The 26,422-nt window shown below is 38.6% G+C and overlaps 1 protein-coding gene across 1 annotated transcript in view; it reads left to right on the plus strand.

Annotated features, from left to right (window-relative positions):
- Positions 1 to 26,422, plus strand: part of si (sucrase-isomaltase (alpha-glucosidase)) — a 57,575-nt gene that overhangs the window by 15,070 nt on the left and 16,083 nt on the right. The window contains exons 15-30 of the mRNA XM_041994486.1: positions 1,334 to 1,505; positions 3,077 to 3,193; positions 5,136 to 5,290; positions 7,693 to 7,777; positions 12,193 to 12,249; positions 15,893 to 16,017; positions 16,163 to 16,251; positions 18,588 to 18,637; positions 19,114 to 19,305; positions 21,341 to 21,490; positions 21,585 to 21,791; positions 21,953 to 22,107; positions 22,284 to 22,452; positions 24,390 to 24,486; positions 24,974 to 25,086; positions 25,370 to 25,495. Of these exons, the coding sequence (XP_041850420.1) occupies positions 1,334 to 1,505; positions 3,077 to 3,193; positions 5,136 to 5,290; positions 7,693 to 7,777; positions 12,193 to 12,249; positions 15,893 to 16,017; positions 16,163 to 16,251; positions 18,588 to 18,637; positions 19,114 to 19,305; positions 21,341 to 21,490; positions 21,585 to 21,791; positions 21,953 to 22,107; positions 22,284 to 22,452; positions 24,390 to 24,486; positions 24,974 to 25,086; positions 25,370 to 25,495 (2,059 nt within the window). The remainder of the gene's footprint in view (positions 1 to 1,333; positions 1,506 to 3,076; positions 3,194 to 5,135; positions 5,291 to 7,692; positions 7,778 to 12,192; positions 12,250 to 15,892; positions 16,018 to 16,162; positions 16,252 to 18,587; positions 18,638 to 19,113; positions 19,306 to 21,340; positions 21,491 to 21,584; positions 21,792 to 21,952; positions 22,108 to 22,283; positions 22,453 to 24,389; positions 24,487 to 24,973; positions 25,087 to 25,369; positions 25,496 to 26,422) is intronic.

Raw genomic sequence — 26,422 nt, forward strand, 5'->3', positions numbered from 1 at the left:
GCAGTGCAGTGACTTATGCCCTGCCCTGAATCATTGGCTGTGACTCTCACAGACAAATTGCAAGTTGAATTCCATGTGCAGAAGTATGCTTTAATGAGCCCAACTCCCAAGGTGCTCGAATGAATTTCTCACCTAGGTCTGGCACTGGAACTGTTTAATGGTCCATTATGTTCACAAACCTACAAAGGGGCATCACCGTGAGTACAGTGTGTAATCACCAAAGCATGAAGATTCATAAAGATCATGGATATCTGCCAAATGATGGTACACATACAAGCTTGATGACCATTAATTGGCCTTATATGCTTACAAATCGTCTCAGTTTATACATAGTTATGTATGTATTGTGCAGGCTGGTCTTGTACAGTAGATTAATACAGGAATTTATCTCATATCGAGGTCCTTGACCTGATATTTTCCACAAGTATAATGGTGTATGATATTAGTTGCCATGTTACTAATAAGAACTGATACTGACATAGGAATGAAAGTTTATAGCAGCATAAACCTGCATTAACAGGGTTTAGAAAGGTACCATTATGGTAACCAGATGTACAAAAATTTATGATTCATTGCTTTTTGCCAGCAACCATCTACAACCTAATTCCAGAAAATGCTGTGTGAAATTTAAACATAAAAAACCAAAAAAAATGTTGAAAGTGAGAAATTTTGCTAATTTGCAAATAATCATTGTGGCATATCTTGATTTAGATAACAGAAACATGTCAGAACAAGACCATATTTACCATACAGTTGCTACAGTCTAAGTATCAGCACTTCTCAACACTTGAGTCTTCTTTGCTGAATTTTCGGTTCGGTAATTATTTTTAGTTGATGAAAGGTATAGAATGCCAGCAGAACAATGCAGTACCACACGCCTCTACTACATACACAGAATGTGTGCACAATGAAAACTAAAATATTTAGATTACATGTAAATAAAAATGCATATTATCTTCAGACAAAGATATATAACAGTGCTGAAGTAAATCTGCTGACTTAATATTAAAGCTGGTTCATATTGCATTTGTCTAATTTTTTTCTTTTGTTTTTTTACTTTTCTCTGTCCTCTAAATAAAATGTGTTTTAGCAGAGGACACATTTTTTCTAAACATCAGCAGGTCTTTGTCATGAAAATCAATGCACTTTTATTTACCAGAAGCTACAAAATAATAAACACGGGAGAAAGAAAACTTAAATATGTCTATGTCTAAAAAAATAAAAAGATAAAATGCTTTTCCCTCTTTTTTTTCTGTCTCTATGTCTTACTATTTTAATAATCCCCACCTTGCCTGCATGGTTCTGTTCTTACTGCCTCATGCCCAACCCACAGAGCCCTGCAGCGTGTGTTCAAAGAAAACCGTACCCTGATGCTGACCCGCTCCTCCTTTCCTGGTGTTGGAAAATATTCTGGTCACTGGCTGGGGGACAATGGTGCCAACTGGAACGACTTAAGATGGGCCATTCCTGGCATGCTAGAGTTTGGACTTTTTGGAATTCCCTATGTGAGTACCAATCCTGTTGTAAGCACATACATACATACAGACAAATAAAAATAAAGAAAAAGCAAAAGAAAAAAGAAAAAACAGGTTTCCATGAAAGAGTTTTGCAGAACTAGTAGGAACTATTTTTTAAGTTTTCAATTCTAGTTTGATGCAGTTTACTTAACCCCACTGCTTTCTCTACCACTTTCATATAATTTCCTATGTTGAAAATTGACCTTTTAAAACATGAGGTTGCTCAATTGAGGGACTTTGAGAACAGATGATGCCAAACTGTGCCAAAATGGCCATTTTGGAGACCTCGCCTGAACTGAGTTGGCCTTTGCAGAGATATTCGCATATTGTGCTATGATTTGAAGGTTTAAAGCTACAGCTGCATCACTCCAAGTGGATATTCATATTCATCCTGAAAGTGTTTATTTTAGGTGAGCCTGAAACTTTTTTTTCATTTGTGCTAAGTGCAATGGCCATTTATTCTTCACCACTAACACACACACACACACACACACACACACACATATATATATATATATATATATATATATATATATATATATATATATATATATATATATATATATATATATATATATATATAATATATATTACTGATGTTTTGAACCAAACCTGTAAATGATATGAAGTATATGAAATGCCCTTTCACAGAAATAGTTTCTAACATATCTTAATAAATGTGTTTCTCTTTTTAGCCTGTAGATTTGGCTTTTGAGCAAATCTCTTGTTTGTCTTTTTAAAGAAGGATTTAGTTGCTAATTGGGATCTATGTTCCAACAGAACATTCAGACAGAGGGGTTTGGCAAGAAAAAGTGTGTCTTGAAAAAGATCCATTACAATGTCTGGAAGAGAACAACTTTGTAGAAATAAAATAGTTGAGAAAATACACTTTCAGTGTCTACCCGAGTGCATGTGTGTTTCTCCAGTGCACAGAGTGCAAATAACAGTAAGAAAACAACAGGACGTCGATTACACACACAAACCACACACACACCCCTCCAGCTGTGCACATCAGGTGGTTTTACAGATGCCAGCTACTCCTGGTAGGACTCCATCAAGCAGATTTTAGGCTCCTTTAGAACACTCGCACGCACATGCTCAGACAAAGAAAGAAAGGAGAAATGGGATTTGGATCGATTCCCTCCTCCTGAGTATGTTGTAAAATGTGGCCAGTTGTAAACAATGAAAAGCAAGCAGTCTCTGCAGACTGGCCTTTGACTTGAGTCCCTTTCTTGGACTCCATTGTGCAATTAATGTAAATAAAGAAAACTGCTCACATCTACTGTCTGCCAGTAAATTACATTTGTGCAACTTTATTTTTTTTTATTTTTTTAACCACTGCAGGAGATTTGTTAACTTCATATTCAAGTTTTCTATCCGAAGGTATACTAAAAAAATGTTACTTTTTAATATCTCAAAGTGGAATCCATGACTTTATTCTGAGTTTATTACAATGCTTTCCTGCTTTATGCTCACAATGCAACAGCATTAAGGAGAATGGTAGACACATGCTATGGGTTCTAGTTAAAAGGTCAACCTGTCAATCTGATGCATTTCAGATTGGAGCTGACATCTGTGGATTCTTTGACGACTCAAGTGAAGAGTTATGTCGTCGCTGGATGCAGGTGGGGGCTTTCTATCCCTTCAGTCGGAACCACAATGCTCAGGGCTACAAGGTACTGTAAAGGCTTTTTTTTTTGTCCTATACTTCTTATATTAGACTGTCAGTTTAAGATTTATGTATCGCGCAGCCACTGTTTGGTCTAAAGTGCTGCAGGGTATACCCTTCATTTCATAACATTATATGGGTGCAATAAACTCAGAGCGGTTAAAAATATAAACTTCTTTCTTTTTTGCACAGAAGTTGTCATCACACCAACAGTAGTACGATTGCTTTATAAAATGGGAGCAGTGGGAGCTCCGATTTAGGTTGAACGCTGTGACTGTGAGTTGCTGTGGAGACTAGAGTAGCTGAGCCTGAAGTAAAAAGCAGTGCAAGAACTCAAAGCCACTGATTCTTTTACAGGTGGAGATTTTATACTCAAGTAAAATGTGAGAGTAGTGCCAAATTATATTTAATTACCATAATTTGATGTGCCGTATGGCGGATGTTTGATTAGTGTGTTGTAAAATATCATGACGGTTTAGCTTAGAAGGCCCCCACAGGCAACAGTTTGAATAAGTAGTAATCTCTATACCTGGTATCTTCTCAACTCCAGCTGGCTCCCAGCTGAATGCTGATCACAAATGAATCAGCTCTGTGAGCTGACTCTTATACTTTGCCGATAGGAGCTGGGTCAAATCTGATAGCCATATTTTTAATACAAAGCAAAAATAAAAGGCTATTGTCTCTGCACTGCTAGGATTATACAAGCAGCTCCACAACAAGAGTGCATGTTTTAGTGCTCACAATTTATGTTTTTAAGAAAACATAATGCAAATTTATGTTTTTTTTTTTCATAAATTATGGGCTTTAGAATAATTAAATTGGTTAATTTAACTGTGATATTTAACAATATCTTTTTTATAATTGCATGACTATGACTGGACTGATTAGAAGAAGGAAACTGCTAGATAGGTTAGATATTTTAAAACTTTTTCTAGGTCTGCGCACCTCAGATTCACAGCAATATTCTTGTCTCAACAATTCAAATTCTAATGAAATGCTTTGGAAAGAAGGTAAAAAAACGCTCACTTTTATTGTTAACAAGCTTGCTATAAATGTCACATGTCAGATCAGAGGCTTTATGTCACAGGGAGACAGCTAGAATGTGTCTACTGAGCCTAAAACTGTGTTATATTGAAGCTGAGCTATTTTTGTAGATGACACAAACAGCTAAAGAAAAGTCAGTGTCTAGCACTAAGAAAATGGATGCTAGATTCTTCAAGTGACATTTTCATGCTCATCACTGCTGCAAAAAATAGTAGCGCTGAGGTTTGGGCTGGTGGGGAGGGTAAAATGTGTGTGTCAGTGTCTATTCAAGAGAGAAGTGAGGGTTAGTACCTGCTGGGGGATAAGGACAAGATGATGATGATCATGTACCATTTCCACTAAACAGGATAGCTAACGTGTGACCTTTGCTTCTCCCTAATCATGGCACTCATCGAATGTCCACACGACCCACACCAAACACACACAGACACACTCACATGAGTTCTCGTCACACTCTCGAAGGTGCCGAGGGCATAAATGATTAGCTAGATGAGAGAGGCATGGCCTGTAAGCAGCTAATCACCCTCTCACTTCCCTCTGTCGTGAAAATTAAATCATACTAATGTTTCTTTCTCTTTTTGTTAACTCCACATTTAGATTAGTTTTGTGTGAAGTTCATTTGTATTTTATTAGATTATAAATGGGGTTTGTGTCTCCGTTTCCATCAAAAACAAATTGAAAATCTTAAGGAAAGAGTTTGTGTCGTCACAGTTTTCCTGTCACTCCGTTTTACTGATTAATCCCAACCAGTTTTGTCCGTAGCTTATCCAAACAAGTTGTTTCTTTTGTGCTTCCATCTATTTCCCATTTGTAACCCACAAGATAAAAGACAAATCTTTGTTTTCTTTGTGCTGTCCTCTCTCATTCATCAACCACATCCCTTTAATCTGTTTTTCTCTCTCCAGCCTCAGGATCCAGCTTATTATGGTGCTGGCTCAACACTGGTGGAGAGCTCCAAACACTACCTGAGGATACGTTACACTCTCCTGCCTTACCTCTACACACTCTTCTACAACGCTCACACCACAGGGGAGACCGTTGTACGTCCTGTCTTGCATGAGTAAGTTATTCATAAAATTGTCTTCTGGAACCAATTCACACACACACATCATTTTCGTCATTCTTTGAGCTGTCATTGTTTAAAATGAATATAATACATACCCCTGCTTTTCTGCTTTTCTTTTTCCTCATTCTAAGATGTGCTCTAGAACAGTATTTCTCTATCCTGATGCCCCCTTTCCTGCCCTGCATGTCTAAGATGTTTCCAGCTCCAGCACACCTGATTCAGAATAACTTAACTGCCTGTCAAGTTCTTTAGGTGTGGAAACACCTAAAACATGTAGGGCTGGAATCCCCGAGGACCAGGAATGAAAGACACTAAAAACTCGGGATTGTAATTGCCTCGAAAAAATAGTTCAATAGCATGACAGCCATTATAATCTTTTATTTTTTTTTCTTTACTATATCCTCTCACCAACACTCTCTCTTAGATGTATACAATATTAACTCCTCTCTCCTGCTGATATTTACTACGTGACAATCTAAAAAATTACTTTATGCAATAGTGCAGGTTTATTAAAGCAACAGTACTGAACTTTAGGACATTTTCACCTGACTCTTCTCTGAGCTCTTTCCAGCCAGTAAAAGTCAGTCTGATGTTGGCCCTTGTCTTATCTCCTCTGCTGGTGCTTTCTCTTAGTCTTTTCCTTACTTCCTCCAATAAGTTCTTTTTGGGTTTTTCACTAAATCAGTCATGGTGCACATTAAAAATGGCCAGTGTGTTGACATCCTGTTGTTGACATGCAATATTGTGTCATAAAGCAAAACACAGCTGTGATATGAGGTCCCGGCTGAGAAAAAAAAAAAAAAAGTTGTGAAATGCAGATTCAGAACTGTGTAGCATGTGTACAAGCATGTGTATAATGAATGCCGTGCCATCAAAATGGATCAAAAGCACAGTTTTAAGGGTGGGAAGCAATGCAGCATTGCTTTAAAGCGGGTGTGTCCTGCTCCACGTAGTAAATCTGCCCTATTGTTGACAAATCATTAAAAAAAAAAAAAAAAACATTCCCAAAGCAGAATTTTCATGATAAATTAAGTTTTCTGTTGCCATGACAGGCACTGGAAAGATGTTTTGTCCTATTTAAGACAGTTATTCCTAACACTGGTCCTCAAGACCCACTGTCCTGCAGATATTAGATGTTTCTGTGCTGCAATACACCTGGTTCAAATTAGATGGATCTCTGGCAAGCTCTGCACAAGTCTGCTATTGACCTGTTAATTTGAGTTAGGTGTGTTGCAACAGGGAAACAATGAAGGTCTGTAGGACAGCGGGCCTCGAGAACCGAATTTGGAGATCCCTGCATCTGTAGGGAAATTGCTTGAAATAAAAAATCATGTAGAAAGAGACATTCATGCATTCATGGTTATGCAGTATTGTGGTGAAAGGAGGTGTGGCACGTTCCACTGGGCTGAGGAAGATCATGAGAGCAAAAACGATCAAAATTAAAGGGGTACATAGACCACATGGCCCAATCCCTGCCTAAACATGATGGAATCATCACCTTACCACCGTCATGGCTTTAAAAAAGCTGTTTATTGTAAAGGATATTGCAAACAGTTAATGTGAGCTACAGCAAGCGCAATCCCAGATGGCTCTAAAACACACCACGCTTTATATCAGCCTGAGACACTTAACACCAAGAACATCAACCATTTCTAGCAGATGCTTACAGGACTTGGCAGCAGAGGCACTGAGTGAGTTCTCAAAGAAGCTAAACAACAATAAGGAATATGTAGAGATATCTAATCCCCAAGTCAAAATTATTACCCCCTGTTTATTGAGCATTACTAAAGAGTACTTTCAAATCTCTGAGTCACCTGTGAGTTTTTCCACCATCTTAGTGTGTGCAATAAGTATGCCTGCTGAAGTGTTTCTCTGAATAGACTCAGACAAGGATCCTAGCAGTAAGTAAATGTGGCAGAAGTGCAACTTTGTGAAGAAGGTGTTGTAAAAAAGCACAGTCTTGGAATTTTCGCTGTGACTGCCTAAAGAAGTACACCCCATATGTAGATTTAAAAGTATCCTAAAGCATTCTTTTATGACAGTAAGATAAGAATCTAAAAGTATGGTGCAAACCAAACTGGCATTTTCTGACATGAATTAAAAATTATACCAATTAATCAGTTAAACTAAGATGCTTTTTATTAATTTCTCTTGTTTTTATGCTTTGTTGGCGCTTATGACGCACTTTGTGATTTTATATCTTTAAAAGGTACTGTGCAATAAAGTTTTACTTACTTACTTAAATGACTTCCATGCAGCTTATACATGAATTATATGATCATTACTGTTAAAAACAAAGCAAACACATTCTTGAGGTTTCCAGTTGAGTTTTACACAATCACTAATAAAATAAATATTGTATACATGATTCCATGCTGTTCTTTGTCTCTGTGAAGGTTCTACTCCGATAGCGCCACCTGGGATGTGGACCGTCAATTCCTCTGGGGAAAACATCTGCTCATCACACCTGTACTAGATCCGGTCAGTTAACACACAAATGTATTAAATACTAGTAAACAAACATAATTCTGACATTTCAGGTTTCATACCCATGTTCACTCATAACATACCTACATGGGTTAAATCAAGTGTAGTTACAGAATATATGCATAAAGTACATGTAGGAATTGGTTATAGCACAGGAGAAAATATATCTTTGCAGATAAGAGGATACTCAAACTCATACATCCTGACCTCCACTGGGAAAACATGACATGGAATTTTCTTTGTTGCCCTCCCCTCCTCTCATCCCTCTTTCTTCTCTCTTTCAAATCCTCCCTCTTTTCTCTCAGCTCTAATGAGAGCACTGACCTCATTACTGGCAGATTAGAAGTGCAGATAGAAGTGTGTATGCTAGTGTTTGTGGGTGTTTATGTTAGTGTGTGCATGTGCACATGCAGCTGTGTGCATATATAAATGTGTGCGCCTGTATGTGTTCATATACTGTATAAATGTATTTGCATATGCAATGATTGCAGCCATGTCAAAGTGGCTTGCATAATAAGCAATTTAGTTTGGCCTCTTGTGAATTACAAAATGGCAAAAAGCAAATTAGATTCATCTTAAGGCCGGTGATAAAATAACTTTAATCAGTGTGATTTGGAGAACTTTTCAGTCCAAAAAAAAAGAGAGATTTTTACTTACAGTACTTCAAAGTTTGAGCCACACTTTATGCCACACTACACCACTACAATGAGGAACCATAAGGTTATGGGGTAGGATGTTATTTTTGTGGATGAACAAAGCTGCATTTACTAGTGTCTGTTCATAGCTGACAGGAAAGGATAAAGAGAAATACATTTTCAGGGGGTATGTAGGCTTCTAATATCAGTGATGATGAACCACTAATTTAGCATCTTTTGAAAATGAATTGCTTTCCATCAGTGTGCCCTGATATTGAGTACAGAGAAATAGAGCAGTTCATCTCCAAGGAGAAAACGTATGACTTTGCTTGTGATCGTAAGGACATGTGATGAAAGCATTTCCAGCACATTAGATAAACTTATTCAGGAAATTAATTGAATATTTGTTTACCATGTTGCCCTTGTAAGGGGTAACACTGTTGGCAACTGTGATGAGGACGGGGGTTGAGTCCTTGATATGAACACAGGATGAGTTGAGCACAACAGTTCTTCCTCAATGCATTGTAGCAAATTGTATGCCATGATATTCCAAAGTATTTTATTATTCACACCACATTTATTTATTCATTTAATGTGGTATGATTTTGGCCAGTAAAAGACATAGACTGCTAGTAAAGTAGTCTAGCAGCCAGGCACTTGTACTATAGCTGTTGCTATTGATGCAGTATGAGGTTTAGCATTCTTGCTGACTTACACAAGACATTCCCTGGAAAAGGCATCACTTGGATGGATGTATTGCTCTAAAACCTGCTTTTACCTTTAGGCATTAATGTCATCTTCCAGTTTTGTAAGTTATCAGTCCAATTAGGCACTTAATGCACTTCCATGCATAGCAGATACAGGCTTTTGAACTGAACACTAATAATAAATTGGATATCCTTCTCATCTTTACTGTTGATGATGCAGTGTCCACGATTTCCTAAAAAAATTTAAAATTATCCATTTATCTTAACACATAACAGCTTCAGTCAATTTTATTAAGGTTTGGCAGAGAGAAGTGTAGTGTAGTCTATCAACTTGTGTGTGGTGCTTGCAGCCTGCGGGGAGTGAAATGCAATGCAAATCTGATGTAGACATATTTGAGGCTGAGATAGAGCAAACTCCTGGACGATTTTGAAATGTTGTCCTGATGCATTTTTAGCTCTCAATAAGAGGACATGTCTTGGTAAAAGAAGACGTTTGGTCACTATAGTCTGGATCATGTCTGCATATGGGTTTTTCTTTGTACAAGATAGCCACAGTGAACTATGTTCACAAACAGGAATTTCTGGAAGTGTTCCTGAGAGCATTTCTTTAATAGCATGAATCTTGAGCGGCTTAAAATTTAATTCGACGCTTAATTTTAGTTCTGGATGTCTCCTGAATTTTCTGATGTACTCTAGATGAAGGAGTAGTCTGTCTTTACAATTTTAAGCTGAGTAATATTCTGCATTATCACTCAAATATATTGCTGAACCTCTTCCCTTTCTAATGTACTCCAATCTAATGTAGCCCAATCATGCTACTGGCATTTTTCAATTTAAACTAGTTTGGTACAATATGTTCCTCTACCTTTTTCTTTGTAGTACCACCTTGTTCTCCAGCATTTTATTGACCATGTCCCAAATGTTTTTAAGAAGTGTTGCTGCCATCAAAATCTAGATTAATCTTGTGGGCTGTGGTTTAATTCAGGATGAGGACCCGCTGTATGTCTCAGGCTTTTTTGTTATTTCCATCTCACCTTCTTTCTCTATTTATCGCTCTGTCTGCCTGCTTTCTCCATTTCTCTAATGATGCTCTCTCTCTATCATTCAGATCAGTCGATGCTTCAACCTTGATCTCTATGATAAACTAAGAGGATCTCCTACACTCTCTTTCTTATTCTCTCTTTCTCTAATCCCCTCTGGTTTTCAACCATACTTTTACTCTGTCCTCATGTCTATCACTCACTTTTCTTTCTGGCTCATCCTTTCATCAAGTATTGGCTCCCATCTGAATTCTCTTAATCAGCTGCTCTCAACTCACCCTTGTGATCACATTCCATTGCATCAAATTGCTCTTTAACTCCCTCTCACACTTTCTATCTGTGGCTTTCTCTGCCCCTGTCATCTACCCAAGCTACCATCTGATCATTCTGCCAGACTGAATCTTTGGCCCACCTGATCAAATCTTACCTTTTGGCTAACTGAGCTCTGCAGATCTAAATGAGGATACAAGCCTATGTCTTGTCCTTCTCAATTACAGTTAGCAACCATGCTGCGTCCTGTAGTCCCTTCGCATTAGTTAGTGGGGTGAATGATAGGGGCTGCTAGCAAATCAGACACCAGAAAACGAGGTATAGATGAAACATTAATTTCCCCAGGCTGTCAGTATATGGGCTGTGCACCGGTTTTGACAGGTGAGCTGCGTCAAACTGCAAATGTGGCCCCAAAAGGGTCTTTAAGTCCTTTAATTTGCTTAAGGTCATTATGGTGATTTGTCTTGATCACATTTACCACTTCTCAAATATTCAACACATACTTTTGTGGGAGTTTTCTTTTCAACTTTGTGCAAATGAGTTTTTGGTTATTCCTGTTAGTTTAGTAAAATAGACAGTCTCCTTCTGTGTATGTGGTCAGAAACAATACCGAGCATGCAGTTTACACTGACGTGGGTCATTTTTCCATATGGATAATTTTACTTCTACATCTCCTGAAATGTCTTGCTGCTACTCCACATTTTGTTTACGTCATTTGTGAGTTTCATCACATTGTACATATACATATTATTTCTCTAGTAGCTAGTTCAGTACCCCTCATATAAACAACAGCTGCCTTGGGCCTCTTATTCTGAACCAATCAGCAGACCAGTCAGTGGATGGAGGACCTCTGGAAGGATGGCTTTAAGAGTGAAACGTTTTTGAGAAACTAGTTATTAAGGAGTGTTTTTTTTTTTTTTTTTTTTTTTTTGCTTCATAACCTTTTTTATGATTTTTTTTTATGTGTCTTATAAACCTGCCCTTCATTACCCTAATGAAAAAACTTGAACAACAAAATAAAAAACAAATAAACAAAAAAAGGATGCAAGTGCAAAGTTTGAGATATATAAAGGGAGTTGCTGGTGCCATGACAGGCTACCTTGGTCTGCACAATTGACACAGGGTATTTCACAATTTGGTATTTTTTGAGAAGGACATGGAGTTTGCTCTTTCTTTGCTGTGCCCTCTGCATTTGTCTTCCTCCCTCACTCTGTTCTGCGCTGTCAGAAAGCACGGGGAAGTGACAATGCTATCAAAGGCTTGGCGCACATCTATTGATTGCCCCTGTCTGTCCACCACCTTAAGCCATCAAAGGCTGTCACCTATCAGTCGTCTCTTGATGCTGTCTTTTCCATCATCTGTTGCATCATAACACTGTAGATGAAATGTCACACAGGCTTTGTAGAAAACTTTATATTAGATGATAGGCAGTTTTAAAAAAGGCTTTTCTGGATGGGAAAATCTTATCTTTCTTCTTTACAATGAGGTTACAGTGATTTATAGCAGCAGGAACTATTTACACTTCCTTTTGTTGTGTGTTATAGCTCCTCTCCTCCTGTTCAGCCTGGTAAGATTTAAGTGTCAGGATTGGTACAGTGAGCAGCAGGATGTATTGCTGACCGCAAACACAAATCAAACTCATGCGTGCTTTCTCACTAAACAGGAAGCTGACACATTTTGATGTCCACTGCAAAAACTGAGAGCATTTAATGTTAGATTCGACCACACATGAAACCATTTATCCTTATTTTTTGCAGGGTGTGGACACTGTGCGGGCGTATATACCAGATGCAGTATGGTACAACTATGAGACGGTAAGAATATTCTTTATTATTCATATTTTTACCAAATAAATTATCAATTTAATTGTGATAACTTGATCTGGATATAGAGTGTTGTTGTTTCACATTGAATTATAGGCCATTGCAAAATCTCATTCAGTTTAAATTGCCATAATAATCCAGTAGTATTTTTGAAGGTTTTCTAAGTAAACTGAACAGTGAGAAATACATTTTTCATCTTATAATGACCATGTAACAGTGTCTGATAGGGAATGTAAAAAGATTTCTTTTTATTTATTTATTTATATTTATTTTAGACAGTCAAGTGTTTATTGTTTCACTTACCTTGCCTAGAAGGAGAGAACATGAAAGCATATTTAGAAGTAATATATTTAAGTTCAGAATAATTAACAAATATTACCCTTGAGCCAGCTACAGTAACAAATTCTGGTTCCTGGAACCTTTCAGTGAACCTGTTTCTTGGATATTAGGCATTTTCTGAAAGTGTATTTTTTTATAACATATGTTCAACTAAGAAAATCTTTCCTAATGTTAATTTTACTGTACCTTTTACTACCAGATTTTACTCTCCCATACTCTCCAACGCTATTGGGCTGGTCCTTGATGATCACTGCAGGTTTTAGGTGCTACATATTAAATGAATCCAACAGCTTACCATCAAGTTTGCACAATGACCTGTTAGTTTGAGTCAGGTGGAAGGGAAACACTGAAACATGCAGGACAGAGGCCCTTGAGGACCAGAGTTTGAGATATCTGGTCTATAATGCACAAACTTCTGGGTTACTTTAATAGACTCTTTGTAATTGCTTATGTTACCAATCATCTGTTTTACATTGCAATTAACCTCTGGCAAACTATCTGAGAACAATACAGTTTCACATTCTGAACATAAGGACACTTTATGCTGCCATCACAGTCAATCAGTGCTCTCATTGTGCAGTCACTGATGGATGAAGAGTCCAAATTAGAGACCGCAATAAGGAAAACACTGTATTTGCAAAATGAACTTATAGGGTTATGGGGTAGCAAACCAGCTAAATCTGTAGTGTACAAAGCTTAATGCAAGTCATTCATGGCATGGTTCCATTGTCATTAACACTGGATCAAACAGATGTGGCTAATTAATTGTTAACATAAATGCAAACTACTGCAAAGGAGCTCAGCCCTGACCACACAGACAACAAGCGTGTTGCACATGAAAGTCTTTGCCTCAAGATCTTTGTTTGAGACTGAGAGACTAGAACAGTAGAGTAACAGAGTAGGAGTGAGGACAAAGATAGAGTTAGAGAAGGGACAAGAGAGAGAGGAGAGAGACTATCTCCCTGACAGATAGATAAAAGAGGTGCCGAGCTCCTTTGGGACCTTATTTAGGCATCACCGTGGCGATGTAAAGCGCCCACTGATCAGATGAACGATTAGATTGGCTGTCTTGCCGCTGGCCCCTTGTCCTGGTTGGTCCCCTGTGATTATCTGGGTAGGAGGATGGGAGAGTGGGAGAGTACTGATAGTTGTGAAAATGACCATGAAAAAGAAAGAAAAAAATAGAAAAAAAAACTGAGGTGTTGGGAGGAAACGTGGGATAGAGGTGGACAAAATGACGCAAGGAAAGAACAAACAGCACACAGCATGGCAAGAGAGGAAAAACAGGAGTGGATGGAAACTGCAGTTAGAAGAGAATTGGGATGATGGTGGGATTGGACATTGAAACTAAGTAGAGGAAGAGAAGACAAGCCTAGAGAAGATCTCCTTAAAGAAGACAATGAGGGGAAGATAGGATCTGAAATTGCTTATAGTTGCTCCACTAACTCCAGCCCACACACAGACCCATATTGCATAGCATCAAATCACACACAGACACACACACATACACCCCTAGTGAGAGTGGATGAAAATGGGATTAAAAAAAAAAAAAAAGATCGAGAAAGAGAGAAAAAGCATCAGAAGAGAGAATAAGGAGGTATGGAGAATGAACTAGGTAGAAAGAAAATGAGAAAAGATGGAGAAAGCATGTTTTAAACTGGTCTGTGGATTTAGTCCTCAGGAGACGAGGAATTAACTGTGTGCCATCAGGATCCTCTGATAAATGAATGTTGGGGCACAGAGAGAGAAAAACAAGGGAACATTTTTCTGCTCTTAATGAACATGGAATGGCCTAGTCAATAATCACTTCATTATAATGTAAGAAATAACACATTAAATATCAGCTTCAAGTGGCTCTGTTTTGAATGTCTTTCAGAATTGCTTATAATTCAGTCTGTGATAAGTTCAATTATCCAAAATGAGGCTGAGGTTTAGTGGGCAGCTAGTATATAGGGATATACTGTATACTCCCCCCCACTATAAAAAAAAAAAAAGAAAAAAAAAAAAAGAAATGCAATCTATAGTTTATTTTTATCCAGAAGCTTTTTTTTTTTTTTTTTTTTTTTTTTTTTTAACTGCAAGGTTCATGTTTTGGGGGCAATATTCCCTCTGAAAAGTGCAAAGAGTATCAACTTTGTCTCCTTGTAAGTTCTATGATCAGGTTACCAAAAGTGAAATAAAGGCAGGTGAGAAACAGCTCATAAAAGAAAGAGGATTACTTTAGCCCAGAATCTAACAGAAGAATGGTTAGAGTTAAAAGCAAGTGAGGCAGCATTTCTATCCCATGCAGCAGAAGCCACAGGCAGCAGATCAGCTGCATGTTCACCATCTATATTGTGTGATATGTAAGTGCAGCAAGCTGAGCTTACAAAGGGGTCTGACTCATGTTTGCACTATAAACTCACAAACATGACTGACTTGCACGAGACGGATCCCTTTGAGAATGACGGCAGGTTTAATGAGTAAGTGGAAGAAACTAAGTTAATGTTTATTTAGATGCAGTAATTTGATTTAATTTTGCAGATAAAATGCATTTTAATTCAATTCCCATTAATTTATTCAGCCTGGCTACAAATGTAAGCTTTCCTTTTGCCTTATGCCACGGGTAGAATAAAGGACACAAGAAAACAAAACTAACCAAGAAAAATAGAAAAAAGGAAACGAAAATATGGTGGAAAATATTTAATTTTTTCATATAAATGCCACCGTATGTTGTCAGAAGAAACTGTGATTACCAGCTGCTGATATGAAAAAAGATGCATCTGCTTACTGGCTGATTTGTATGCTAATGAAAACTGATATTTGAAAAAAAAAAAATAGGATGTGCTAATTGAAAAAAATGTAATCGAATGAGGATAAATTCAATAAACTCAAATGAACTCTGGGCATATTTCACAGGTTAAGGTTTCTGTAAGTATTCGTAAAATATCCAGTGTGGAGTTAGCAAAAATGAAAAAAAAGACAAAATTGAGGCTAAAAGCCATCATTAACAGCTGTTGGTAGAGTACTCTGTGTACTGCAAAGTAAAGCAGTTCTGGAAACACCTGGTCTGCAGAACCACAAAGATCCAGATTTATTCATGCCAAGGGCAAACACAGGTAGGTATTAAAGGCACGTCCGGAGAAGTGAATGTGATGAAGAGGCTACACTGTCATACAAGCCTAAAGCCTGTATTTTCCAGCTCTGACTTGTACAAAGTTAAGATTACTCTCCTCACCTTGAGGGGCATCACATAGATTGCCTTCCCTTGTCTTGTTTTCGGTGACTGAATGTATTTTATTGTCCAACCAAACAGATGGAACGGATAGCAGACCGCAGGAAGCATGTTGATATGTATCTACCAGGTGACAAGCTTGGCTTACATATCAGAGGTGGAGCAGTCCTCCCCACACAGAGACCTGAGGTCACCACTACATACAGGTACACTACATATTCACAGACACATTAACAAGTATGGAATCACAAATCTAGTATATAGCATTTGATTGCACATGTATATCAAGTGTGTAATTACATGTCCCTGTTGTGCTGCAACTTTTCTATAAGTTTATCTGCTCTTCTGTAGTCGGCGTAACCCCATGGGTTTGATTGTTGCTCTCGATGACAACAACCAGGCAGCTGGAGAGCTCTTCTGGGATGATGGAGATTCACGAGGTATTGCAGCTTTTTCTCATGTTGCTCAAATGTGTTTTTACGTAAGGCAATACTGTAACTGACACTGATTCAATGATCATTTCATGGAAGCACTTGTCTGCACTGCTCAAAAAATAAGGGGACACATAATCATTACCATGTAATTCAAAGCCAGTCATACTTCTGGGATACCAGTGTAGGAAGTAACATTGATTATGAATCAATTTCACCTGCTGTTGTACAAATGGAACAGACAACAGGTGGAATGAGAGATAATCAGCAAGACAACCCCTTTAAAGGAATGGTCCTGCAGGTGGTGGCCAAAGACCATTTCCCTTTGGATATTTGGCCAGGTTTGAATTTAGCTAGTGCCCTCCCCACTAGAGGTAACATGAGGCAGTGTCTGCATCCCCCAAAAGTTGCTCAGGTAGTGCAGCTTTTCCAAGATTCCCGTTCTGACAAGAAGGTTTGATTTTTCTCTCAGCACAGTGTTGAAAGCATGGAGGAGGTACCAGGAGTACCAGAATACCAGGAGATGTAGAGGGGGCCGTTTTTGCTCAAACTGTCAGGAACAGACTCCATGAGGGTGGTATTAGGGCCTAAAAGTCACAAGTGTGCTCACTGCACGCATGTTGCGGGCCCTCTGCCTTTGGGGGGTGGGGCGGCTGCCTCTGGGCTCCTGGGGCCCTGGGCCCTTCGATTGGGCTGCCCTGGGTGGCGGGTCCCTGGCAGAGCCGGCGGCTGCTGATCTTGGCCCACTGGGGCCTGTGCCCGGAACTGTGGGGGGCTCTTGCTGGGGCTCTCCTCTGCCGCCCTTCGGGTGGGGCTGGAGTCGTCTTTGTGGTGGGGTGGCTTGGGTTGGTGCTCCGGGTCTGCTGCTGAGGGCCCGGCCCAGGCCCTGGTCTGCCTCTGGCCTCCGTGGAGGCGTGGTCGCATTTGCATGATCTCACTCACCACTCTTCATCACTGATCACTCCTTGTTTCTCATGCTCTGCATGCTGACACAGTCACTGAGTTGTCTAGTGGGTTTTTATACTAAGCGATAATTATTATTTTTTTTTTTTTTTTTAGTATCTGGTCGCTGTTATGTCTTTTTGATTTGGTTATTATTTAAAAACTCTTAATGACTCTCAGCCCTGTTTTTTCTGTGTGTGTGTTTCTGCTTTTGTAAAAGTTGTAGGAAATTTTCTGGTATGTTCATGTCCAGGTGTAACAGTTTGTTGTCTGGTGATGGTGTGGATTGAAGGGTCGTTTCCTTCTGTCTGTGATCTTTTTGTCTCCTTTCTTCTTTCCCTTTTGCTCTTTTTGCTATTTTCCATCTTTTTCTGTCCCCTCCGGTCAGGTCCAGCAAGATTACATAGATTCCATGATTCAAAGTAAATAAATAAATAAATGAATCGGATTATTAAGAGGAGCCCTACCCATAGGCCTCCCCTTGGCCGAGCAAATTTGTTCAGCACGATACAGCAACCAGATTATCATTTTGCTTGCTATGATGCTGGACAGGACAAGTTGAAAAAAAAAAAAAAAAAAGAAAAAAAAAAGAAGTGTGCTCACAGCTCAATACTGTGCAGCTCGACTGAGACTGAGAACTCCAGGATTGGCAGATTGGCCATTGGCACTCTGTGCTCTTCATGGATGAGAGCAGGTGCACACTGAGCACATGTGACAAATGTGAGAGAGTCTGGAGACGCCATGGAGAAAGTTCTACTGTCTGCAGTATCCTCCACTATGACCGGTTTGGTAGTGGGTTAGTGATGGTGTGGGAAGTATATCCTTGGCGGGCTGCACAAACCCCCATGTGCTAGCCAGAGGTACCCTGACTGCCATTACGTACTGGGATAAGATCCTCAGACCCATTGTCCAGATGTTGTAGGGAGTGTATACAGGCACGTGGATGCCACACACACTACTGAAGCTCTTTATGAATTGTGTTGAGGAATTTCCCCTGATCCCCTGATTGGGCCTGTGATCTGATCTTTCCACTTTATTTTGAGTACACATTTCAGAATCCGGGCATCCGTGGGTTAATAATTTTGATTTCCATTGATCATTCTTTTGTTTTTCTTTTTCTCAACTAATTTCATTATGTAATGAATAAAGATTTTCATCTGGAAATTTTTATTCGTCAAGTTCTAAGATTTGTTGTTTAAGTGCTTTCTTTCTTTATTTTTTCTTTATTTTTTTTCTTTATTTTTTTTTTAAGTAGTATATTTGAGCAGGGACAATTTCAGATGCCAATAAAACGTTTAAACACTGTCAGTCAGCTGATGTAGATCAGTCATCCTGCTGTGTGACTTAACCACAAATGGCAAACATTAACATTTTTGCCATTTCTTTCTTCTATCTTTTCACAGAGACGGTTAAAAATGGCAATTACATCCACTACAAGTTCTCTGCTACCTATGTAAGTTTCCCTCACAGGTATCTACACCATCCCTTCAAATAGAGCCCATAAATTCCGTCTGATCTGAGATCAAGTTCAAAGTTAAAAACCACTTGGGGCGTTTGCCTTTCCCAGTCCAGATCACCAAGCTTAATTGATCCATAGTGTACTGCTTTAGATTTGTCAGATCAAGTACTCGGTGTTCCTGCTTCACACTGAAGTGAAGATCAGTTTGCATGTTTAATGTATGCGGCGGATATTCTCCATGTTGGATTACTCAGTGGGGGGGTTACAGATAGAAAATCTATTGTAACAACTGTTTGATGGTTGAAGGTGTAGATTAATTAATTATTATAATTTCTTCAAATTAGCAAGAAACATTAAAAAAAGACATTTTTAATGTCAGAATGGACATTAAGTAGAAATAAGTTTGCTAACTTAAATTGTCTTAAATGCCACAAAATGAAGAATGTGTTTGTGTGTCCTCTGCCTTATAGGGAGTACTGACGATGCAGGTGACCCATGCTGGCTATAGTGACCCAAACAACCTTGCGTTTGAGAATATTACTGTCCTTGGAGTGCCTCATCCTCCCAAGTCCGTCTCTGTGACTAAAACTACCACTGGAAATCACCCAGACTCTACCACTGTATTGCCAAACACCAACGTATTCCATGATGGAGCTAAAGAGGTAAGAAGACATTTTTAAATCCAACATAAAGAAATGCAACCATTAATTTCTTCATGTCCTATTCATATTCCTCACATCCAATAAGAAATCACCACAATATATGAGGTTTTTGCATGTAAAGAAAGCACAGGAAATTATCACTTCTTCCTGCTTCTCCCCTTAGATTTAAAAGACTAAAAGTATCATTAACTTTTCTTTCTCCAATCCTTGTTATATGGATTATTTGGGTTTTTTTATATTTAATTATTGTGCTTACCTGAGATTGATGTTGTTGTGCTTGGTCCCTGGCAAACTAAAAAAGCATTAGCATATATCAATTCTTTTTTTCTTAGTACAGCAGAAGTCTTTCTTTGTTTTTTTTTTCCTTCCTATGGAAACGCTCTGATAAACCCATTGCATACTCATCAGCACCGCAAAGAGCATGCAAAGTTAACAACTAGCAAGCAAATGCGGCCAAATGTTTGGCAGCTCGGGGACTGTGGTATTTTCCCCGGGGGTCGATGGAGACCAGGTTTACATTCATTATTCATCCAGGGATATGACTCAGAATAAATGCTAATGTTCTATGTTGAATCGGTGTCTGCTTAATGCATAAATAAACAACTGTTTCCTAACAAGTGTGCAATTCCAACCTTATAACATTTGTATGAGGCATCACATTGTCTGTTGTCTGTATGATATACTGATGGCTCAAAAAATAAATAAACTTAATATTGGACACCAAACAACTAAAATCCCTGCTGTACTCTAGCAGGAGAGATGCATGCTGGAGGAATTCTACAGCAACCAGACTTCTGTCATTTGTTTCAATAAGAACTGGAATTAAACCATAGCTGTGCATTTCAAGGTTATCCTCTAAGTGTAAAAAATGATAACGATTTACATTAGGTGGGACCATAAAAGCTATGTGTCAAGTTGAGTGCGGGTGTGTGGTAAAGCAAAAAAGAAAAGGTTAAACAAGAACGAGTAAGAGCAGTGATTTTACAGTGAGCACTCGTGGTTATGTGCAAACGTCAAAAGTCTATAAAGTGTCAAGAGGCCCAGTGAAGTACTGCTGTAGAGATTTGTTTTGTGTATTCATGCGTGTTCACACATGTTCATGTGTATGTGGCCACAGATGCACTTGTATAGATCCTCAAGGTCTCTGGTCACTCACACAAGCGTACGTTTATCAAATGACTCTCTGTGGTAATCTTTTCCTGGGGGTGAAGGGTAAATGTGCTGTTAAACTTAAACTGTGGCTTGTCATGACCATCAGTCTTTGTATGGCCAGTCTGGGCCTTGAATATTGCTCACAGCTGCCAAGAGTCATTAGATACATATGGACTCAAACAGTAGCGTAATCTACAATATTTGAGCCACATTCGCAGCCTGTGTGTTTTTAGTCTTTTTGGATTGCCATTTAAGTATCCCCTGCTTACTTTCTAACCTTGCTCCCTATATTTTTTTAAAATGGATGAAGTGACTCACAGTCACCATAACTGATTTAATGAGCCATTCGCAGTTTCACTGTACCGGCCGTGTGTACCTAGACTTGCCTGGCTTAATCTTTGAGACAAGCATACGCTACTCCACCTTTTGTTCCTTCTTGCTTTTTTTTACTTTGCTCCCCCATCTTTAGTTTCTTTGTTTACCACCTGCACATGCCTGCCTCTTTACTCCATCGCTTTACCCTTCTCTTCTTCCTAAATATAACGTCTTGTGCACTTTAACATAACAGAATCAGTGAAGCATAATTTTAAAATGAAAGGATTCACTGAAAACTGGCAGATCACATAAGTCTACACACCAGCAGAGGATACATCAGATGGTGACTGAGTGAAGGGGCTCAGAATGACTCACATGGGAGATTAACAGCTGCCTATTTATTGACAGAACATGTCAAGTCCACAGTCAGGCTTGAGTAGGCATGTCTCTGCCTACTTACTGAACATGTGGAGATAGTTACTTGAAGGAAGTTTTCAGATTGGCCTCCTTGTGCTAATGATCACAGCAGTGCTTGGGAAACATCCCTTAAACTTTGTCCTGTGCACAGGTGCTGTTCCTGCATGGCCTCTCCTTAAACCTTGGGGAGACCTATGTCGTGCAGTGGGATCTGGATACGGAAGAATACCAGCGTTTTAACTGCCATCCAGAGGAAAATTCAGATGAAGCCAAATGCAAGGCCAGGGGCTGCATCTGGGAGGTGGGGAACAACTTATCAATGGTGTTTACATAGAAATATACAAAAGTCCATGCACTATCAATATCCATCTTTTTTCCTTTTTCTTTTCTTTCAGCCAAGTAACCTTGAAGGTGTACCGTGGTGCTACTATCCAAAAGATTACGGTTATGCACTATCATCTGTCAAAGAAACTGATTCAGGCATCACAGTTGATATCACTCGAAACAAGAAATATAGAAGTAGTGGACGTCCACAGTCACGAGACATTGACAATCTCCGTGTTGAAATCCGCTATCATACAAGTGATATGCTCCAATTTAAGGTATGTGTATGTCTGCAATTTTTGCATTTGTTCAAGTGGATCTTGTCTGAGTTTCACTTGCATGCATGTTCTGTTTGTCTTTCTAAAAAAAAAAAAAAAAAACTGTCCTGAATGCCCGCCCCACACATATGCTCATACACTAACAATCCCTCCATGTCCAGATCTGGGATCCCACCAGTGATCGCTATGAAGTACCAGTTCCACTGTCAGTTCCTACAACTCCTGAGACTAATGAGAACAGGAGACTTTACAAAGTCTCTGTTAGCCAAAATCCATTTGGCATCCAGGTCATCAGGAAAAGCACAGGAACAAAGATGTGAGTATTTCCATTGCAAATGATGGAGGAATATTTGCATGATTATTGAAGCATATATATTGCCTTCATTTCCTGTGGCCCAATATGCTTATTTTATATAACATGTATTTTGGCTAAGTGCTTAAAACAAAGATTCATTCCACCACCCTCTTTCACACCTTTGTGACTTTTCTCAGCTGGGACTCCGCTGTGCCAGGTTTTACCTTCTCAGACATGTTCATCCAGGTGTCAACTCGTCTCTCATCTGAATTTGTGTATGGCTTTGGAGAAACAGAGCATCCCACCTATAAACATGACCTCAACTATCATACCTGGGGTATGTTCACCAAGGACCAGCCTCCTGGTGTAAGTATCACCATCTAAACCACATCACAACTGGCAAATGCATATATATATATATATATATATATATATATATATATATATATATATATATATATATATATATATATGTATATGTATATATAATCCACTTCAAAGATTGTTTGAAGGGGCAATAAAGTAAAGTACACTCCAAACCAAACCCCTCTGTTTAACTGTGTTTGCAAGTTTCATCTCAACAAATTTTTTGCATGCTATGGCATATGTATTAATACATCAAAGTCTTTGCCATCACATCCTGTAAAGACAGCAAAGGTGACTTGTAAACAACCTTCCTGAACACTACGCGCAGTTGTCTTTCTCTAACTTGTGTCACTTTGATGTGGTTCTGTTGATATGAGCCACAGTTGCACAGTGTCATCATGTTTTTCCTAACAGTGTCAAGGCTAGACATTATGAGGTTTCCACCTGCATCAGCATTATCAAGCGTAATTGTTTAGCTGTCAAGACAGCTCCACGGGGTTCATACAAATATTATAGATCCCCTTTGAGACGAAAGAAAACAAAGTTATGGAAGGAAAAAGCTAAAACATTAAAGACTTGATAAAGTAAAAGGAAGAAAATGGGCAAAGAAGGCATAACTTCTGTATTTGGAGTCTCTGATATAGTTTAACATGTTTTATATACTCCAACCAGATGAATGACTGTTAAAAACACGCCTGGTATTGAGTACTTTATAAAAACTAAGACTTTGCTATTGATTGTGGTGAGGGCCTCTCCAGTTATTTACACAGAAAATAAAGGTGATAACACTGACACATGCTGCCACTTGTTGTTTGGGGATAAGCTAATGACAATTTTCCTTCTTAAGCAAGGAAGAAAGAAATCTGAAAAAAGACAAAAGACAAAAAAAAAAAAAAAATGTCCCAAAGCCACAGAATTACAGTTTAAGTTTTTTTTTTTTATATACCACAAGTGCAAATGGCTGATAGAGTGTGACATGCCAACAAGTTATTGTCACAGGATGGTGACATCTGAATATGACAGATGTTTTCTCCTCTGTCACCCTTTTATCTGCTCTGCTTCACCCACTGTCTTCTTTCATTCTCATCGTAAAAGCAGATTATCTGTGGCTTTTCAGTTTTTACATCAGGATAACCCAACATCATGCAGTCCATGTCAGAACAACATATTTTTTCATATGCAGGATTATAAAAGCACCCTTACCAATATGGCCACCTGTCTAAAATTAAGAAGGTCCTCCTCATGCCACCAAAAGAGCTTTAACCAGTCAGGGTATGAAGGAAAAACTACTGACTGTGTCCTGGACTGTGTGGTATCAGGGAGTTCCCACTAGATCCTATGACACTATAAATTGTAGGGTAGTGTCTTTCTTCCCACAGATACAATCAGATCACATGAGATTGGTATCGGGGGAGCTTGAACGTCAGATGAACACCTCCATCTTTGTCACTCTCTGTTTATCCCACTACAGCTGCAGACCATTGGATTGTAATTAATGAGCAGTGTTTCTCACTTTACCTGTCAGGAGTTTTAACATTGTGTTTGATCAGTGCATAACAATCTCAACACTGATCTGCAGGAAATTTTGGAGCACAATGAAGTTTAACAACTAACACAAGAAGAGTTTTAAAAAAAAACTGATTTTGCACATTGATTTTTTTTATAGAATAAAGACTACTGTGTGTTTCTTTGTATTCTAAACTTTTTACTGGGAACAAACTTACTGTAGCAGATGTGTTGCCAGACTCATAAATTGTATCTCATTGTATTTATTGTCTAAATACAAAGAGACAAGTAATACCAGATTCAGCGTAAAAAGTGCTTGTGAGAAAAGAAAGCGGTGCAGGTCACAGAGGCCGACAGTTTGAGAAACTTTAACAATTTTACACCACCTCTTTCTCCCTCTCTCTCTCTCTCTCTGTTTCTCTCTGCTTTAGTACAAGATGAATTGCTACGGAGTTCATCCCTTCTATATGGGCCTTGAGACCACTGCTGATGCTCATGGTGTGCTACTGCTAAACAGCAATGCCATGGGTGAGGAAAACAGTCATGCACACAGTAACATGGTTGTTTGCACATACTCACAATTGCTAGTAAACAAACATACAATAAATGCAAATGCAATCATTTGCATATGTACAAACAAATACACATTACTTACTCAATGAGCATTTATGATTAAATGAGTGAAGTCATCAGTGTTTTTTGTACTTGTGCTTTGACCGGGATGCTTATGTTAAAACGACACATAGCATGATTAGGGCATTTTTCTTGTTCCTCTCCTTTGTATATGTACATCTGCATTTCCTCCCTAACAGAAACAATAATAAGAAAGGCCTAATTTATTCAATTTCTCACTTTAATACACAAAGAGATGAGCTACAAATTATGTGCTAACAACCAACTAAGAAGTTGATTCAGCTTTTTGATCACACAAAAAGAAAAACAGGAGGAAACAAAAATACCTTAGACTTTGTATTAATTTCTAAGCAGCATGCATGTTTTTTATGCTTGTGTCCAGATGTGACTTTCCAGCCAACTCCAGCTTTGACCTACCGAACTCTTGGAGGAATCCTGGATTTCTACATGGTCCTGGGTCCTACTCCTGAGATGGTTGTGCAGGAATACACTGCAGTAAGGCTTCCTGGACTTCTGGTTTGTTCTTTCTGTATGTGTGTGTGTTTTGTGTCTGGCCCTGGGCTGCTGTTGATGGACTGCAGCAGCTGGGAGTTCTGCGCTTCATTGCACTCTCTCATTTAGCCAGTCCAAACACACATGCACATACAGACAATCAAAAAAATAAATAAATAAATAAATAAAATAAATAATTTATGGACACTGTCTCATTTTCTCTGCAAAATATATTTTTTAACTTGATGAATTGTATTGACTTCCTTCTTTGTTTTCTTTGGAATAGCTGATTGGACGACCTGTTCTACCTGCCTATTGGTCCCTTGGATTCCAACTCTGCCGCTACGGTTATGCCAATGACGCAGAAATAGATAGTCTTTACAAAGACATGCTGGCTGCTGGTATACCCTATGTAAGTTCCAAAGATGTTTTCAAGATGTGTAAAAACAGAACCATACCAGAAGAATTATTGCAATTTTGTGGTATACTGTCATCGAGCAAGAGAAAATAAGAAATACTAATAGAAAAAATACTAAATGTTAAATAATAAATAAATATTATTGAGGTAGCTTGACTGGAGAAAAATCTTTGACAGTCAGCACTCATTTTTGATCTTTATGTGGTTCTATCAAACCTTTGAGGTGTGTTTGGGCTCATTATCTGCAGCAGTTTGAATCTTCCTGCATAAATATGCAAACCAGAGGGTGTTGCATGCTTTTCATAACTGGAGTGCTGCTTCTCCTTGGGAAGGGTGAAGCTGATTCAGTGCCAACTCCAGATTAGGCAAAAACACCCCCAGACCTGAATATAACCAACAGCCTCTTCAACTTTATGGTTGATTCACTGCAGAATCTAATCTTTCTGGTGTTCATATCCCTGTGTTATTTCCATCCGCCCCTCAGTTAACATCTCAAGTGTGGATTCATAACTCTTATCCAATGTGAGATATTGGTATACTTTAGCCCACCTCAAGAGCTTGGCCTTATTTCTCCTACTTAGGAGGAGTTTATACATGTTGCTTAACCTCTGAGATCACAACTAGTTAACCCTCTTTTGACAGAACTTTTGGTAGTTGGCATCCTGTGTATTTTATCTAGCAAATTTAGCATCTGTGAAGAAGTTCCTTTTCTATCTTGATGTATTGATCTTTGCTTAGGATGACAGTCTTCAGATTTCTGACATTTTAACCACTGAAGTCAGAATTTTTGCAAGCACAATGAAACATTAAATAAAAGGACATTTTTAGTCATAATAATATCAGGTGACCAACACCTGCAAGTTAATTAACTTCCCTAATCTGATTAGCAGATCAAAACCACCTAAATGTCATCTGGTGTAC

This window comes from Melanotaenia boesemani, chromosome 9 (genome assembly GCF_017639745.1).
Source record: "Melanotaenia boesemani isolate fMelBoe1 chromosome 9, fMelBoe1.pri, whole genome shotgun sequence".
NCBI lineage: Eukaryota > Metazoa > Chordata > Actinopteri > Atheriniformes > Melanotaeniidae > Melanotaenia > Melanotaenia boesemani.